Raw genomic sequence first — 13,330 nt, 5'->3', positions numbered from 1 at the left:
GCTCTGAGCTGTCAGTACAGAGCCCGACATGCGCCTCGAACTCAAGAACTATGAGATCATGACCTGAGCTGAAGTTGGATGCTTAACTGAGCCACCCAGGTGCCCCTTAATTACTTTTTTACTACTCAACATTTAGTTTCTGATTTTCACATTCACTTTGAAGACAGATTCAAAGTACAGAATAGAACTGTACCTGAATTTGCAAGGGGGGATACCCAGTAAATTGTTCATTCTAGAAATAGGCTGTTAACTACAAATATAAATATTACAAGAACACAAGTTCTGATTAATATTCTGCTTAAATGCAATTAATAAATATTAGCTATTGTATATTGCAAGTAACAATCTAGACTAGACCATAAATAAGTGTATAGAGCAAGACAATGACTAAAGTTAAGTGCTAAATATTAAAGGAGAGAATTTTTCAAGAGAAAAATTTCCAATGCATTTTATTCACCACGTAGCCATATTCAAGATGCTGGAAGAGATGACCATATCTACAGCAGCAAGACAGGACTTTTATATTCATTATCCTGTCCAGTCTCAGAGTGAGAAGCCATCTTTGATTTGTCAGGTGCTTCATAATCTTGTATAATAAGCCTTAGGTGACTGATGATTTCCTTGTTTGCTGTTCTCATGTTAAATCCCAACATCTTCATAATAAAATCTCGAAAATCAGTAAGCTACAAAAAAAACCCACCAAAAACATCAAGACGTATCATAATCTACATATTAAGTACAATGAAATTGGTATCAGAAAGGTAGTCTTATTAAGCATTTCTCTATGAAATGTAACATTCTATATACAAAGTGTATTTTTAAGATAGAAAAATGGTTTCTCTTTTGGGATGCCTGGGTGGCTCAGTGGGTTAAGCGTCCAACTTTGGCACCCCGTGATCTCACTGGCACAGGTCATGATCTCAGAGTTTATGAGTTCAAGCCCAACATGGGGCTCTCCGCTCTCAGCACAGAGTCCACTTTGGATCTGTCTCCCTCTGTCTCTGCTCATCCTCTGCGCTCTCTCAAAAATAAATAAAAACATTTTGAAAAGAAAGAAAAATGGTCTCTTCTATTATAAGAACTCTTTATTTAAAATGTCCTTTTTAGGGGGGGCACCTTGGTGGCTCAGTTGGTTAAGCGTCTGACTTCAGCTTAGGTCATGATCTCACAGTCCATGGGTTCGAGCCCCATGTCAAGCTCTGTGCTGACAGCTCAGGGCCTAGAGCCTGTCTTCAGATTCTGTGTCTTCCTCTCTCTCTGATCCTCCCCTACTCACTCACTATCTCTGTCTCTCAAAATAAAAATAAAGACATAAAAAAAATTTTTTAATGTCCTTTTCATTTTAAGATTTTTATTTTTATTTTCAAGTAATCTTCGCTTCCAGCACAGAGCCCAACATGGGCCTTGAATTCATGACCCTGAGATCAAGAGTTGGTAGCTTAACCAACTGAGCCACCCAGGTGCTCCTAATTTTATTTTTACACTTTATAGACTAAACCTAACTTTACTGCTGCTTTTCATCCCTAAAGTAGTTCCTTTTTGGATTTCAGACTTGTTGTATGGTAATAGCAGTCCCCTAAATCCATCTCTCTCCACCCCTCCTCCCTTATACAGAAAGCACCTCAAACCACCCATAAATCATGAGCCCAGGCTAGGGGACACAGCTGACTTCCAGGGGCGGCCCAGAAATAAGTCAATGCGCAAATGAGGAAATACTGAGAGGTCTAAGACCTGGTGGATCAGAACACTGGCAAGTGAGAGGGAAAAGAAAGGGGCTTGGAAACACATTAACCAAAAATGGCAGTTGTGGAGGACAAGGTTTCTGAGGGGAGAGAGAGATACTTGGGAGGGTAATGTGTTCCTTGGAGGTTTAGAGATAAAGGAAAAGAAAAAAGCAAACAGTGGAAAATACGTGATTTCTATAAACAAGACTGTACTGCAGAATCAGACATCACATAAACCCCTACCACAACATAAAAGACTTGACTGAGGTGGTTAACTTTAGTAGAAACTGCACTTACTGTACCAACACAAGAGGGTGGTATTGAGTTAGGAAACCAAGTAAGTAAACCCTGCCCTGTAACCACCTAACCGGGAAATACCTGAAATTGAGAGGGCAGGACAATTAAAAGGATTTTAAAGTGAATAGATAAATGGCAAATAACATCCATCCAAATTTCTTTTTTTTTTTTAATGTTTATTTATTTTTGAGAGAGAGAGAGAGAGAGACGGGGCACAAGTAGGTTAAGGACAGAGAGAGAGAGAAAAACACAGAATCCAAAGCAGGCTCCAGGTTCCAAGCTGTCAGCCCAGTGCCCTAAGTGGGACTCAAACCCATGAACTGTGAGATCATGACCTGAGCCGAAGTCTGATACTTAATCGACTGAGCCACCCAGGCGCCCCCATCCAGATTTCTTTAAGAAGAAAATAGCCTCATCCAAACTAGTCAGGTGATGAAAATACTCCCCTCAAAGACCAGCCATGAAGCATAAGAAACATGTTTAACACAATACCCGATATGAATTAAATATCAAACAAGGATTTGCAGACATGGGGGGGTGGGGGGTGGGGGGACACCTTTACTATGAATAGAGAAATATAGTATTCAGAATACAAATGGACAAAAAAAGATATCCAAGATGCCTCTTAGATAAGGAAGATGTGATGGTTGAACTCAGGTAAGAACAAGACAAAGTCATCTCAGAGATAAAGGAGTAAGCTACACAGCACCTGAAGTAGAAGATATTTGACTGAAAATATAGTAAGGAACATTGAGAAGAATAAAAATGATAATATAAATAAGAAGTTTAAAAAGAGAAAAAATAAAATATTATCATGATTTTATGTTTTAGGAATTTCTCAAGGTAATCTGCTAAAGTTACAGATTTCTTAAGCAACTAGTAATGGACATGTGGCATATAATTCCACTACAGCCCCAAATTGCCAGTTAGCCTTTTAAAAATTCTCCTCAAACATCTGCTCTGTAAATGCAGTGGAAGTCTAAGCAAATTTAGAAGCACTACTCTCTTTTCCTAGAAGGTGACTCAGCCCCAGACACATGGGTTCCCCTGAACTTCCAATCTCTCACATCTTTTTCCTCCTTGTCACTGGTTAACCAGAGGATGCATATGCAAACCTGGCCTAAGGTAATCATACATCCCATCCTTGGCCCCTGAGGATTAACCAGGACTAGGCAATTGATCTAAACTGGGATTATAAACACTTTCTTGGGATTCTCTCTTGTGTCACAGAATCTCTACATATGAAACAAGCTGACATAACACAGCGAGGCCAAGCAGAGAGGGCGACAAGAGCTGTGTGAGGCTGTAGGTGCTGATCCTGGCGCCCTCTGAGGTCTGGCTGTTTAACTCCCCTGTGATTCCATAAGCCAACGATTCCTGTTTGTCCGGCTTAGATAGTCTAAGTTGAGAGGGGTGCTGATCACTTCGACTTAGAGAATCTTAACTATAGTAATAAATAAGACAAACCTCTTGTTGTCCTGATACTTTATTATCAAGTGTGCTCTTTGCTGTGCAGGGCTCAGGAGTGACAGCGTCTAACATCTGATGGACTTTCTCTTGGTCTCCTCTTGCTTCTTTCTTGGCAGAGTCTGATGTAGTTTTCAGGTTGTCTGTTTTCATAACTGCCTTCCCTTGCGTGGCTTCAACTTTGGTTAAAGATTGCCTGAGCTTTTCAATTGTTTTATCCTGTGAGGGTACAAGGTTGGGGGAAGAGAGATGGCTGTGGTTAGATCTTTTCTAAATAATAGACCAGATGCATGGTATAACCCACGCTTCTTTTCCTCCTCCTCCTTCTTTTTTCGTTCTTTTTCTTTTGACCTGATATATGGAAAAGAAATTCCATAATTTATGAATTAAGAGGGCATTTCTCAACCATCAAACTCATTAATAACAGTCACTAAGCGCCTTTATAAATTAGGCACTTGGAATTTAAAGAAGTTTAACGAGTATTCCAGGTCCTCAAAAGTCTTACAGCCTCTGCTAACCAAATTCAGAAATACAGAATAACTGGCTTTGCAGTGAGATAAATATTGTGATAAAATGGCAAAACGCACATTGATTCATAAGTATTTAGTGCACCTTTGGTTAGGGCATAAAATGTGTGCTTGAAATACTACAAGTGAAGCTTGGCATAGAGAAGAGCCAAAAAGGAGCCCTCAAAATGAATAAAATTTTTAACTATTACCACGATAAGGAAGACCGAAACAAAACTAAAAAAGCAAGGGCTCTAGAATCCTAACATTTAGAATTCCAGTTACCTTTGAGAAGTAGGGCAGAGAATACATGACGGCTTTGGTGGAGTAGAGTTGATAATGTTTTTGTTTTTAAGATAAGTGGTAGATTTACATGCATCTAATTTTATTATCCAATATGCTTTAATATATATACCCCTAAGTGTGTATACAAAATGACTTTAATGTTATTTTTTTAATTCAATGGGAAATATGCAGCTAAAATAGTAACAAGACCAAAGCTTAAGTGAATATTTGAAAGCTCACTTCCTTGACTTACCTTAAGGACGTTTACTCTTGTCAGTTGAGTTTTCATACTTTTATTTGACAATTTCAAATCACTCAGCTGTTTCTGAAGTTTCTGAATTTTCTCCTCTAATGTTTGAGTTGTAGCAATCTGCAAATTCTGCTGAATATTCAATAGTGCTTGTTGCTCGTTGTCTTTCTCGAGCTGTTTGCACATCTTGCCATGTTCTGCAATCCATGAATTCTTAGTCCCAGAGTTTTCCTTTGCAGAAATCGACAGTATTGAAATAAAGAAGTTGTGCTTCTGGGTGGCGTAGCACACCAGTATACCAGACCTACTCTAGGCTAATAAACTGTAGACAGCAATACTCCCATAAATAAATATGTTTTCACCATAAATATGCATTATTAAAATAATCTGGAAAATTGAGTATGACAATAAAACAGGTGGCTCAGTGCTGACAAAGGCACAGTTAAGTAGACAATTTCATAAACATCAGATGGTAACAGATTAGATCAACTTTTCAAGGGATGTATTATAAGGAAATACTTAGTAAAGATTCATACACAAATATATTCTTTACATTATTTATAACACGAAAACCTAGAAACAGTGCAAATACCCAAAAAATTACATATTATTGATTACACATTCCCTACAAGTCAAGCTTCAAAAATATTTACTAAGAGAAAATACTAATGATACAACTAAATGAAGGAAGGAGGATTAAGAAAAACTATGCCTATTATGTCAACATATGTATAGAAAAATATTCTTTTTAAGTATTTGTTTATTTTGAGAGAGAAAGACAGACAGGAACCCAAATAGGAGAATAGGAAAAGGAAACAAACAGGCAAAGACTAAAAATTGAAAAGACTAAAAAAAATAAAAGCTTCAACTTATTAATTAGAGAAATGCAAATTAAATTAACAATCACTTTATACCCCCCAAAATGGGAAAAGCTAGGAAGCTGGTAAATGCCAAGAAATGACAGGAATGTGGAGATTCGAGAACCCCCATGTATCTCTGGTGGGACTATCATTCTGTGAAAGCCAACTGGCAGCACTTAATCAAATTAAGTGTACATCTACCCAATGAACTACCAAGTCCAATCTTGAGCAGACACCCCTAGGAAATTCTCTCACAGGTCCTGAAGGGGACTTGTGCAAGGGTGCTGGTAGCAGTGTCTGTGGTGGCAGAGAGACAGAGGTACCCGGAGTACTCGTCGCTGAGGAGTGGGCAGGCAAATCGTGGGAGATATGTACCCTGTGGAACTCCATGCAGCAGACAAAAGCAATGAACTAGATGAGCAAATAGCAATACTATGTGGATCTTAAAAATATAATGCTGAGGGCACCTGGGTAGCTTAGTTGTTTAAGCATCCAACTCCTGATTTTGGCTCAGGTCATGATGGCATGGTTTGTGAGATCAAGTCCCAGGTCAGGCTCTGTACTGAGAGCACAGAGCCTGTTTGGGATTCTCTCTCTCTCTCTCTCTCTCTCTCTCTCTGCCCCTCCCCCACATTTTTTTTCTCTCTCTCAAAATAAATATTTAAAATATATATATAATGCTGAATAATAGAATGAGATTTTACCACAGAACTATTTATACAAATTAAAATATACATATAAAATTATATTTAAAAGAACATATACAGTTGACCCTTGAACAAGATGAGTTTGAACTGTGTGAGTCCACTTACATGCAAATTTTTTATAAACATGGTACAGTACTGTCAATGTATTCTCTCCTGTGATTTTTCTTAACATTTGCCTTTTTCTGGCTTACTTTATTATAAGAATACTGTATACATAAACAAAGCATACAAAATATGTGTTAATTGACTTTGTTATCAGCAAGGCTTCTGGTCAACAGTAGGCTATTCGTAGTTAAGTTTTGGGGTAGTCAAAAATTATACATGGGGCTTTTCAACTACATGGGGAGGGTGTCAGCACCCCTAGCCCTCATATTGTATAAACAAAAAGATACACACTGAACACATTAGATTGATCTCCTTTGGAAGAGGGAATAGGAAAATAGACTTAAAAGGAATAAATAAATAAGAGAAAGCCCTTACATGGCCCAAGATAACATGTAATGAACCACATTAACTCAACCTTTTTCATTTGAGGTCCAAATTGTGAGGAGTAGGGAAGCAAAGGAATACAAGAAGCCAACATTAAAACAAAAAACAAGGTGCTCAGCCTTACTAGTAATCAGGTAAATGTTTAAACTATACTATTTTAACTCAACTCTCTCTCTCTGAAAGAATGACATCATCCAGTGCTGGCTAGGCTGTGAAGAACAAGCAGGCACTCAGCATTTCTATTTGGAAAGTGAAACCCTGCCTTTTGTAAGGTGGTATCTTGGCAGTGGCTATTAAAATTTAAAATACTCATACACTGTGATCCTACAATTGCATACCTAGAACTCAATCACATAGGGGAAGAAAGCACCAATGTGGAAAGACAGAAGTATACATATACTTATTGCTACATTATTTGTGGTGTCATAAAAGGTGGAAGTAATTTGATAGTCCATCAGTAAGGAACTGATCAAATATATATGTTATGTATACTCCACGGAATACTATGCAGCTATTAAAGGAATGAGTTAAATCCATTCTTTTAACCTAAGGAAAAACCATGAGGTACTTAGTTTTTATGAGGTAAGAAGAGTATTCAACTAGCATAGTTCTCATTTTTATTTTTGTTTTTTTTTTTTTTAGTTTACTTATTTTGAGAGGGACAGGTGCAAGCAGGGGAGGGACAGAGAGAGGGAGAGAGAGAATTCCAAGCAGGCTTTGCATTGTCAGTGCAGAGCCCGATGCAGGACTTGAACCCACAAACCATGAGATCATGACCTGAGGCAAAACCAAGAATCAGATACTTAACCAACCCAGGTACCCCCGCAGAATCTCAGCTTTATAAAAAGTACATATGTGTACTTGAAGGTTTCCATAACAATGGCAATAGTTGTAGAAGATATATACACTACTGGTTACTGGGATAAAATAGGCAAAAAGAAGTCTGGGAGAATTTATTATTGTTTTCTTCAAAACTTTTCACTTGGTTTCAAGAGTTATAAGCATGTGTTAATTAAATATTCTTAAATTTTAATATAGCATTAAAAATTTTTTTTTACATTTATTTTTGAGAGACACAGACAGAGCACAAGTTGGGGAGGGGCAGAGAGGGAGGGAAACACAGGATATGAAGCAGGCTCCAGGCTCTGAGCTGTCAGCACAGAGCTTGATGCAGGGCTCAAACTCACAAACTGTGAGATCATGACCTGAGCTGAAGTCGGATGCTTAATCAACTGAGTCACCTAGGCGTCCCTAATATAGCACTTTAGGGGCACCTGTGTGGCTCAGTCAGTTGAACATCTGACTCTTTGATTTCAGCTCAGATCATTATCTCACAGTTCTTGGGCTCCAGCTTCTAATTGGGCTCTGTGCCCGCAGTGTGGAGCCTGCTTGGAATTCTCTTTCTCTGTCTTTCCTTCCCACTTCTCAAAATAAATAAACTTAAAAAAAATTTAATGTAGCATTTAAAAATGTTTATGGGGGCAGGGATGCCTGGATGGCTCAGTTGTTTAGTGTCCAACTTCGGCTCTGGTCATGGTTTGTGAATTCAAGTCTCGCATCAGGCTCTGCGCAGACAACTCAGAGCCTGGAGCCTGCTTCAGATTCTGTGATTCCCCCTCTCTCTGCCCCTCCCATTCTCATGCTCTGTCTCTCTCTCTCTCTCTCAATAATAAATAAACTTAAAAAATTTTTTTTAATATTTACAGGGAAATGAATAATCATTGATTACATATTTAGGAACAGAGGAAGAAGCAGGATTTATGCTTAGACTCCACAGAGTACATAGTTAAAAGCACTTTACTAAGCACTGGAAGTTTACTAAACTTAGTGTTTAATGCATGCATGGCGAATGAGTGAATGAGTAAGTGGTGAGCGAGTTGGTGAGTGAGATTATGCTTTGAGCCAGAGCAATTATAGAAATAGTTTATCATAGGTATGATATGACAAGCAGTTCTACTAAGAAATAATGAGATAGAATTTTAGTATCTCCTGAAAGTAAATGATATTGTCCTACCTGTTTCCATCCCCCTCTTAGAACTGACTCTTTCCCTGTAGGTGCAGAGAAGCAGAGAGTAGGGAAGGTCCTGGTCTACATACAGTCACTACTGTGGAACAGCATCGCAGGCCCCTTTCTGACACTCCTATCTGGCGGACACAGCCTGATGTCCCACATGTACAGTCATTCCTTTGAACTCCTTCCTTTCCTTTGAATCGCTTTTTAAAGCACATTAACAAATACCATAACAAATGCCCTTATAATAAATACCAAATGTGTGTATCTTACAGAAATGAGAGATACAGAATAAGGAGAGGACTTTTTTTCAGTGTTGATTTATTTTTGAAAGAGAAAGGACGCGAGCAAAAGAAGAGTAGAGAGAGAGAGACAGACAGACAGACAGAATTTGCAGCAGGCTCTGGGCTCCGAGCTGTTAGCACAGAGCCTAACGTGAGGCTCGAACCCACAAATCACGAGACCATGACCTGAGCCAGTCAGAAGCCCAACCAATTAAGCCACCCAGGAGTTCCAAAGAGAGAATTTTTTTATAAAAGCAGATGTCTAAGAGTTTGTAGCAAATTTTCCTCCCTTTTCTAATATTAAGTATCAACAGCTATAAATGTTAGATGATACCATAAAATATGATCATTTTCATTGTCAAAGAAATGCCTTAGATAGGAAATTCTTACTTTATTCCTGTTCAATTCTAATCTCTCTTGAAAAAAGTCATTAATAGCAGTGTTTCCTTCCAGACATTTCAAGGGTCTTTTTTGTTCCCTACTCCTTTCGTCCCTTTGGGAGGATTCTCTAGCAGCTTCTTCAGAGTGACAACGTAGCTGTTCCAGCCGCTTGGTAAGTGTCTGGATTTCCTGCTGCAGACCTGCTGTCCTCTGCAGGGAGAAACCGACAGACAAAACTCGCAATAGTCCACGATCTCTACTTCAATTCAAAACTATGTGAGGGGCACCTCGGTGGCTCAGTTAAGCATCCAGCTTCAGCTAAGGTCATGATCTCATATTTATGAGTTCAAGCCCCATATCAGTCTCTGTGCTGACAGCTCAGAGCCCGGAGCCTGGAGCCTGCTTCGGATTCTGTGTCTCCCCTCTCTCTCTCTGCCCCTCCCCTGTTTGTGGTCTGTCTCTCTCTCAGAAATAAACATTAAAAGTATTAAAAAAAAAAAAAGAAAACTATGCATGAGGTCTACTGACACTGAAATTGTACTGACATTACATTACTAAATAGGTGAATGGGGAAGACTTCTAAGATGTATAAGCTGGTTTTAGAAAAAGAAACGGAAGGGTTTGATATACAAAATTACACAGTTTAGTTAGCACTGAGAAATAAAATTGTACAATGAATTTTAAGCAAAAAAATACAAGAAAAAATTGGAACTCTACAATAAACAGACTGAGCAGGTTTTATTAATGCATTGAATTTAGTCAGTATCTATCTTTGAATTCTAGGGTGAAGAGGCATGAAATTTTACTAAAATCATGCAGACATGACAAGGAGACATAGAACCACTTAAACTTGTTGGTTCAATCTTTTGATAGACGTGGCCAGTAAATTCAAACAAATACCTGACTTGACAATGTATTTTACTGCACTGACTGAACTGACCAGTATTTAGTCAAGATGGACACATTATCTTCACCATGCAATATTTTTTTTAATTTTTATTTATTTTTGAGAGAGGGAGAGCAAGCGAGCAGGTGAGGGGCAGAGAGAGAGGGAGACACAGAATCTGCAGCAGGCTCTAGGCTCTGAACTGTCACCACAGAGACCAATGTGGGGCTTGAACCTGCGAACCATGAGATCATGACCTGAGCTGAATTTCCACACTTAACCAACTGAGCCACTCAGGTGCCCCAGCATACCACTATTTTTAAGCTAGCATTGATTGACCTTCCACTGAACTGTAAGCATTTATCACGTATTAATCCATTTAATCCTTACCACCCTGCAAGATAGGAACTTTGCCCTCCCAGCCCCCACCCCACCCTACTCCACCAAATTTTACAAATGAAACCAAGGTACAGAGAGGATAAGTAACCCGCCCAAGAGCACACAGCTGGCAGTGGCTGAGCGGGCACCATCCTGGGGCTCTCTGCTGTTGACAAACATACTCTACTACCTCTGCTGTCATAATGGACCTCCTTCCTCTTCCCTCTTGCCTTTTATACTGTAGTACTAAAAATGAAATCAAAAATAAAATTCAGAGCCACAAATGTACTAAATTGGCTAATGTAAAAAAAATCCACATATTAAAAGAAAGAAATGTGAAAGAACGGCTTGTCTGTCAATACTCTTACAGACTTCCAAGATTGCTCATTTGCACCAATTTCCTGAATCCTCTCTTTCACAGCTTCCTCTGGGGCTGATGTGGGAACAACACTGTTGCTCAGAAAAGTAGCCAACTGACGGAGCAATCTCTGATATTGAGATTGTGCAGTTTTCGTTTCCCAGCCAGATGAATATGAAGGTCTGCCCAACTCATATTTTGGTTTTTCCTTAGGGATTGAATCTTGCTGACATTTATCCCAAATTTTCTGCCCATCTTTTGGTCCTTCAGACTGAAAAATGTCTCTCTCCAAGTTCTTGGTCAGAATAGCTTCACCTTTATCCTAAATATGCCAACACACATTAAACTTCCCATTTGGAATTTAATAGGGAGACATTTACTTCCTTTTGAAATATAAATATAGTCGTAACACAAGACTTCAGGGGAAAGGTCCTCCAAAGAAATAAAGAGTTATGGAGTCATAAGAGAGACAAGAGCATACTCAAAAGAGCAAACTGGAATATCAAGAGGTATTAAAATGACTATATGGAGGAATTGTTTTGAGAACAGGAAATTTAGTTTAGAGAAGCAGCTAACCAAATAGCCTGTTTATGAAGGTAAACTCTTTATAGAAAATTCTGAGCTAATAAATGTAGAGGGAATGATAGAAATTTAAAAATTAGCATTTTGAATCTAATGAAATAACTGATTCAGGCAAGGACCGTCAATGAATGCTAAGACAAATAAGTGAAAATTTGGGAGGGAAATGGATATTTCCATAAAGACTTCATTATGGTTATAGAACATCACTTAGTAATAACAACTTTGACTATGTAAATGTATAAATGAAAGAAGTCCCAACTCTTCTCCCAACCTTTCCCTTGTGTTCCTGTAATCCTGCTTCCATTATAGATAGGCAGGGCTAAAAAGAAAAAAAATGCTTGTACTTCTTCCCACAGGAAGACCCTGCCTTTATAAATTCTAGTCTTCTTTCTACCTTCTTGATACCTTCAACTCTGGAAACTGAGTAAAGAGGTTCAGTTTTTGGGCTTTTTGTCATGTGAAACTGAGAAACAGTAAAAAGAGCAAGAACTCTTGAGGTACTGATGGGTTTTGCATCACTATAAGCCTAGAAAAGAAGAGGCAGAATAGAAGGGCAATGGAAGAAAAGGTCAGAGCTGCATGGATGCTGGGTTGGGGGTCTTTCAGGAATGTGGCAGATTAGTGAGAGAGGTGAAAAAAATGGAGAGCGTTACAGTTACTTGAGAGGGGAAACTGAAAATTGGAATTACTTTTTTTTAAGTTTATTTATTTATTTTTGAGAGAGAGAGAGGGTGAGTGAGGGAGAAGCAGAGAGGGAGGGAGAGAGAATCCCCAGCAGGCTCTACACTGCCAGCATGGAGCCCAATGCGGGACTCAAACCCACAAGCTGTGACATCATGACCTGAGCTGAAACCAAGAGTCAGAGGCTTAACTGACTAGCCACCCAGGTGCCCCAGCAACTACATTTAAAGCAGTTTAAAGTAATTCCAATTTTCGGGGTGCCTGGGTGGCTCAGTCAGTTAAGCGTTCGGCTTCAGCTCAGGTCATGATCTCAGGGTTCATGGGTTCGAGCCCCGTGTTGGGCTCTGTGTGGCTAGCTCCCAGCCTGGAGCCTGCTTCCAATTCTGTGTCTCCCTCTCTCTCTGCTCCTCCCCTGTTCATGCATGCTCTCTCTCTCTTAAATATAAATGAAACATTAAAAAATTTTTTAAAAAGTAGTTGCTGAATTTTAAAAAACTTTTTTTTAATGTTTATTTATTATTGAGACAGAGAGAAACAGAGCATGAGTAAGGGAGGGGCAAAGAAAGAGGGAGACACAGAATCCAAAGCAGGCTCCAGGCTCTGAGCTGAGAGCACAGAGTCTAAAAGGAATCCCTCACAGTAATTGGATTATGATGGACATTGTTTTATATTCAGATTATATAATAAACTATTAAAGTCTAAGGATTTCAAAATAAGCTTTGACCATTTTCTTGACAACAGTCTGGCTCCCATCCTCCAACGTTTTTCTATAAAACCTCTCCTAATCCTGTGAATTGCCTTCAACTAATGACCATGCTTTTCTCTTCCTTCTAAACCAACTCATGCCATAATCCTAGACTTTAATATTGAATATAGATGATCTGCCAATTTAGCTTTGTGATTCCTGTGTCTCCGTTTCAATGACTTTTGCCTACACTGTCCTTCAACACTTACATTCAGAGCCCCAAACCCACCGTTTCAGCAGCAGGAGGTAACCCACACCAGAAATGTACAACACCGACATTTCATCCTCTTATCACCACCTCTCCTCCCCGTTCTTGCTCAGCTCCCTTCCCTTTCACAGTTCTTCAGTAGCACAGAGGCCTGACATCCACCTTGAGATTTCTCTCTGTACCTCAAAAAGGCTTTCTTTTGGTTGACCATACTGCACAGCTTCCTTTGAT

At 39.1% G+C, this 13,330-nt stretch overlaps 1 protein-coding gene across 5 annotated transcripts in view; it reads right to left on the bottom strand.

The window, feature by feature from the left end:
- Positions 1–420: 420 nt before the first annotated feature.
- The window catches only part of LOC115302878 (spindle assembly abnormal protein 6 homolog), a 33,320-nt gene continuing 20,410 nt past the window's right edge, over positions 421–13,330 (bottom strand). For 4 of the 5 annotated variants that reach the window (XM_029952870.1, XM_029952871.1, XM_029952872.1 and 1 more), the window contains 4 exons: positions 9,271–9,471; positions 4,533–4,760; positions 3,489–3,707; positions 421–683 (listed from right to left, as the gene is read on the bottom strand). In XM_029952870.1, coding sequence (XP_029808730.1) covers positions 498–683; positions 3,489–3,707; positions 4,533–4,760; positions 9,271–9,471 — 834 coding nt within the window. In that variant the 3' untranslated portion in view covers positions 421–497. The remainder of the gene's footprint in view (positions 684–3,488; positions 3,708–4,532; positions 4,761–9,270; positions 9,472–13,330) is intronic. The other variant, XM_029952874.1, reaches the window with a different exon arrangement.

This window comes from Suricata suricatta, chromosome 9 (assembly GCF_006229205.1).
Source record: "Suricata suricatta isolate VVHF042 chromosome 9, meerkat_22Aug2017_6uvM2_HiC, whole genome shotgun sequence".
Lineage (NCBI taxonomy): Eukaryota > Metazoa > Chordata > Mammalia > Carnivora > Herpestidae > Suricata > Suricata suricatta.
This window is presented reverse-complemented; position numbering and strand designations above follow the sequence as displayed.